At 38.8% G+C, this 6440-nt stretch overlaps 1 protein-coding gene across 1 annotated transcript in view; it reads right to left on the reverse strand.

The window, feature by feature from the left end:
* Window positions 1-6231, reverse strand: part of LOC126419329 (uncharacterized) — a 93819-nt gene extending 87588 nt beyond the window's left edge. Inside the window, exon 1 of the mRNA XM_050086514.1 lies at window positions 6109-6231. Coding sequence (XP_049942471.1) covers window positions 6109-6111 — 3 coding nt within the window. The 5' untranslated portion in view covers window positions 6112-6231. The remainder of the gene's footprint in view (window positions 1-6108) is intronic.
* Window positions 6232-6440: the final 209 nt, after the last annotated feature.

The following is a 6440-nucleotide window of genomic DNA, read 5'->3' on the forward strand; positions in this document are numbered from 1 at the left end:
GATTCTCAAGAAAACAATTAAAACGTATTATTTTTACAAAAACAAACAATAAAAAAAAGGAACAGAAACCCCACTGATTTTATTTCCCCAAGTGACAACCCATACTCAGAATATTACTTTGCAAAACAGTTGTGATTTTTGATGTAATGGTGAACCAGGTTTTTATTTATTTTTCGTAACTAACTAAAGTCATGTGACATGAATGGCTGGGAGGCCACAAAGAGCATGTTCACTCACTGAATTGGAAAGGTTTCCGCCATCCTCGGCACCCACAGGTACCTTTACTCGCAAAGTACGAGAACTTATTTTTCTTCAAAAATGCATATATACATTTTTTTCCTGTCTTACTTAAAGGCATGAGATTTTCTTCTAGAATCCTTATTGCCACAGACCACACGATCGTCAAATTTCACACAGACTGGACAGGAAGTAAGTAACCAGTAATTTATTTTCAAAAACTTAGCAATGATAGTTTTGTGTCATCACAATGTTATAGATTACAAAACTTCTGAACTTTGAAATGCCACAAAATGGGAACAATGAGAGGTGAAATGCTAAAATTTGTCTGGATCATGAAAAGGGGCTCACCATACGGAAGAGATGCTGTGTCTGTCTGCGACTCTAAGCCTCCTCTATATGAGGCGTGGACATTTATCTTTCACAACATCATTGTTATTCCAGCCTGGTCTTCACATTGTTTACGATTTCATGTAGTTACTTATCTCGCATAGAACAAGTAAGTCAAGTTTCACCCGAATCCAAGATGGGGGGGGGGGGGGGGGGTGAGAAAAACCTTTTTTTCAGGCTAAATTGACATGGAACAACCACGCACATTTGTGACTATCTTTCCATCAAAGACATTGTGAAGCATAACAAATGTTAATAACTACCACAAGTTGAAGCACTGTTAACATAGGACTGCTGTTTAACTGCTTCCTTTTGTGGATAAAGCAAAGGAACTTCCACGATGAGACAGGTAATACTGATACTCATGAACTATCAAATTGCATTGTTGGAATTCATAACAATGCTGTATGTCATCTGCTAACACATACAGGGTGGTTTGATAAGTCTGGTAAATTGCCGTTAATGAATGGAACATTTCTGTTGCCCTTCATGGTTAGTAAGCTTGATTATCTGAAAGATCCTATAAAAAATTTCAACAGTGTGCAGCAGTGTCTCAATTGGTTAGTGTGTCGACTGCAACTGAAAATGGAGAAAACCGAGTTTCACGCTGTTACTAAATATTTTCATTTTAAGGGTTGGACTGCCACACAAATTAAAACAGAATTCAATGAAGTTCACACAGACTCACCGTCACTGAATTCCATTTACTTTTGGAATGCCGTAATGAATTTAAACATGGTCAGGCAAGCACCAAAGACAAACTGCGCTCCAGTTGTCCACCTGAGGACACCACAAATGAAACCCTTGACAAAATCAGTGATATAGTAATGCAAGACTGCCCAATTAAAATTCAAGAGACTGCCGTGATTGTCGGCATCTCAAAAGAAGCAGTGCACAATATCCTGCATGGAGAGCTGGCTACGAAGAAGCTGTGTGCGAGGTGGGTGCCACGACTGCTCACAGTTGACCAAAAGCGCATCCAGCCTAACCTTTCAATACAATTTCTAGAGACGTTTAATCACAATCTGGAAAAACTGTTGCGCTCATTTGTGACTGTTGTTGAAACCTGGATCCATCACTACACATCAGAGTCAATACACTTTAAAAAGCCTTAAAATGCTCTGAAGAAAGCAAAGACCATATTGTCAACATGTGAGATGATGGCCACTATTTTACGGGATTCCTATGGCATAATCCTCACAGGCTACACAGAATAGCCTGGACCATAACTGGACCCTATTATGCTTCAGAGTTGAATCATTTAAAATTTGCACTAGCTGGAAAACGAATAAGGCTGGCACACAAAAATGTGCTCTTTCACCAAGCTAACACATCATCCTACAAATCAGCAATGACAATGGTGAAGTGTGTGAATTGGGATTTGAATTGATTTCTCATCCACCCTAATCACTAGACTTAGCCCCAAGTGACTTCTTCCTATGCCCTAACTTGAAACTTTGGCTGTCTGGGAAGAAATGTTCATCAAATGAGGAAGTAATAGTTGCGGTCAACGAATATTTAGCAGAATTTTACAGAATCTATTTTTCCAATGGGATGAAACAGCAGGAGGATCGCTGCAACCCGGCATATAACCCTCAGAGGAAACTACATCAAGAAGTAAGGCGTGTTGTTTATGAAACAAACACTTTTTGTTGCTTTTTTATCTGAGTTATCAAATCACCCTTTTACTTTGGAAAAGAAACTGAAATTTGTTCGAAGTTTCAATGATTATGAAAAGCTAATACTGGAAACTCATACAAATTTGAAATCTGATGATGAATCACTACTATGCCTTTGACAATGATTACGTTTCTCGAAGACACTTATTGCAATTCCCTTCTGAAACCAGATCAAGTTTCAAAAAATTTTAGGCTAACTAGCCAGCACACAGTTGATAAGTTTTGCATATTTTCAGATACCATACGGTTGCTTCTGGCTTGAAATTGTGCACCATCTGTGGCAAAACAGTCAACAGAAAATTGGTGACTGTTTGTAATCTTTGTCTGACTGTGATGATAATGTCTAAATGAAAACCAGTACACAAACATTTAATGCTGGCTCAATTTATTTTGGTGCCTCACCAATGAAGTTTCAGGAAGTATACATTCCAGATTCAATAAATTATGCAAATTATAAACTCAGGCATGTGGACAAACCAATGAGAGAAATTTTTTCAGTTGGTAGCTGGAATCCTTCTGAGCTGCACAGTTGCCAAAACTGGAGGATTTCACAGATTGGCTTGGAGAATTGACGGAAAAAGATGAGGATTTTAAATAAATGTTCAAAGCTGCAGATTCTTTCTTTGATTTCACCAAGCTGATCTGTCAACAAGATGTGAAGCAAGTTCAGTGTCTCAAAAAGAATAGGCCTACACAAAAAGTTAAAAATCACACAGACTTTCAAACAAAGCCAGATAATAACAAAGGTGGGTGCTCTTTCTGAGGTAATTAAGAATCCAGTCATCGGTTTTTTAAGGATGACAAATTCTGTCAACTTTTCCACAACATGAAAGACTATGTCATAACTGGTAGCAAAGAAATTCAGAAGCAGATGAGGCTAGGCCTACTCTTGGCCAATATAATGGAACTGTCATATGCACAAGTTTGGTGCAGAAATAACTTTTACAAAATTTTGTGACATTAGAATGGTAACGGGACAAGTGTAGGCATATGGGCTTGGTACCATAAAGTGGGGCACTTATGAAAGTGGGGCACTTATGGCAATACGCTGACCCACTGTTGTGCCACACTACTGACTGTATCACTGTCTACTTGCAGGTCAGCTACCACAACCCAGGACAATTTGACATGCAGCTGCAAAACAATAAAAATACCGTTTGGGTGTGAATAAGTAGGCCTACTGGCTGTCTGACCAGGCTGGGCATGTGTGTAAGTGGAGAGTTGTCAAGCAGTAACCATCAGTGTCAGCCTTTGCTGTATGGTTGCCACCACTCTGCCTCCTTTCTGATGCAGCTACCTGCCACGGGGGTCCAGCTGTGGCCTGATAAGTCAAGGGTCAAACTGTGGCCCACAAAGCCACTGAGGTGCTGCCAGCCATCCATGCTCCTTGGACTCCTGCACTGATTACTTGCCATTGTGAGATGGGACTCAGCAGGCCACACCAGTCTACAGTATCAGCCCTGACACTGCTCAGACATGACTGGGACCATTGACTATGCAAGGTCATGTAAAACCTGGGTCATGCTAAGCATAATAGCAGCCACAATCCTACTTCCATGATACACTGTCAGGGCAGGTGAGCCGAAGTTCACCGCCCAGCATTACCTAATGTGTGCCCCGTTGCACTATGAACAGCTGGGTGTGATAAAGTAACTTCACAGCTACCAAGTTTCTTCTGCCTCACCCCAACCTGCCACCAACAACAAGAGTGTACCCCAACCTTCTATAAAACAAAATGGTGTTTCACTGCTGGCTCTGCCAGGATGTATTCAGTTTGTGTGTGCAACATTCACCAAAATGTAGAACGATACTATCTAGTATCATTGACAAAACAGACCATAAATTTTAGTGGGTCTTTCAGCACTGCAGTGTAGAATGCTCCAGTGCTGTGACAAATGCCCAGGGGAAGTATGAATAGAAATTTACCTTCCTTCAGTGTGTGGGGATGTAGATCCTGGGGAATCACTTAATTTAAATTCTGGATTAAAATAACTGAGTTACACTAATAGTACAGCAGCTCTCTATTGAAGATATGTTGACAAATTGTCAGGAAGAGTTGCAGATATTCCAACCCAATATTTTGTACCAGAGTACTAAACTTAATACCTGAAAGTGATGAAAGAAAACCTGGAACCTGGTGAAATAGTGGCACAACTCTTACTGCATTCGCCACTACCAGCAAGTTGTCAGTGCAGTTTTTTTAGATGCTGTTGTACAATAGTCGGTAACCAAGCTTAATTTGTTGTAATAATCATTTTCATATCAGGTTGTGGCCATGCAGGCTTGGGAACCAGTAAGATACCCACCAGAGGCTAAAGCTCCTCACTTAAGCCATCCATTGCATGCTTGGGAGCCTGAGTATAGTGCCCCATCCATAACTGAACATGTCTGGATAATAGATGTGGCCTTTGGGAATGGGAATGCAAAGCTTTTTAAAAAAAAAAAAAGATTGAGTGGAGAATGACACGACACACCAACTTTATTTTCTATCCAAACAATAACTTACATACAAGCCTACCTTGGAAAGCAACATGAAACAGTCTTGAAAAAAGTTCATATACCACTATAAGTTAGATCTTGACTCTCAAATGCATTTCTGCAAGCATTACTGTCATTTAAGGACTATTCCCAAAGCTTCCACTTTAAACAAATTACACATTCTGATACAAAAAAGGAGCTGCTTAAAACTGACATTAAAGCTATAACAACAGATGTTCCTATTGAGATACAGGACTTCAAAAGGAAGTAAAATTTGATGTGAATGTTTTTGGAACCCTTCTGACCTTAAATAGGACTAGTTTTGAAACTATGTTACTGTAATGTCTAGAATGCTGTGTTTTGTTAACAGCGAAGTAATTTGCATTTCTACGTATCGCTTTTTGTTTACAAAAAATTAAAGACGGAAATTTGGAAGCTATAGGATCTGACCAATGTTTACTCAGCTTTGAGTGGCTGTTGTAACCAGGCTACTCAACCTCGAATTCCGCAATTGTTTTTACAGATAATTACTAAATCAAATGATGCAAAATGTTTCACAGGGAAATAATCCTCAAATACAATGGGCTCTTTCGTCAAAAATAACAAAGAAAAAAAATCAGTGTTGCGCACGCCATTCTGACCACCATAACTTGAGTGCAACGGCACAAGTATTACATATCAGTAGCTAAAAAATTGTGAAATTACATCCAATGGTAAGTATTGGACTCTCTACTACCCCGAATTTCAACAAAATCTGACAAGCTAAATAGGGGAGGCTAGAACAGTTGGCATGTACGCATATAAATGAAACTGTGTGTGTTGTAACTACATGCACATAATGAGATTTTTATCCACAATATTTCGGATACCGAGTTCCTAGTTTATGGCAAGTGATGCTCGACATAAGAGGCGCAAAAAAGCAAAGCTTCATGCAATATGCGTACACTACTTTCAATCTATCACACCACGAAAACTACTAAATTAAAAATCTAATATTTACATTTCTCATATATCATTACGATGATATGCAAAAGGACACCACATCAATCTAGGATAAGTCGCTAATGAAAATGCAGAATTTCTCACTCGTTTGCACACAAATACATCTGGAAGCGATATATAACAGTTGCTTCTATTGACCAATGTACCAATATTGTATGCATAATCGAATTCATATACTTTACATGTAATCAAATTCACATCTGTTAACATCTACAGTAAAAAAAATTCTTGAGGCATGTATTACTAAGCAACCAGCAACACACTTCCCGAAAGGTGTACGTTAGATGCACTTTTCTGCACAAAATGTATTTATATAACTCACCATATTCAAAACTGTCAATATCTAGCAGACACTACGAACATAAACAGCAACACCCGCGAAATATTTGAAATTACGACACGTGATGAAGGTGTTTTTGCAAAGAGTTATTATCAAGGATATTCTCTTCCTTCGTTCTGATTATCATTGGAATTCTTTGCATCCCATCACATGTCACAATTTTTTTCGTGACAGCTACTCTTTACACTCATATGTTGCTAACTAATAATCTACGTTTTTAAGGGAAGTATCTGACTACCAATAAAACCTATCTAGACTTTTCTACCTTATATACAACACGCTGTGCTCAGATGCTTGATGGAATAACTAACGAA

The sequence above is a fragment of the Schistocerca serialis genome, chromosome 9 (assembly GCF_023864345.2).
Source record: "Schistocerca serialis cubense isolate TAMUIC-IGC-003099 chromosome 9, iqSchSeri2.2, whole genome shotgun sequence".
NCBI lineage: Eukaryota > Metazoa > Arthropoda > Insecta > Orthoptera > Acrididae > Schistocerca > Schistocerca serialis.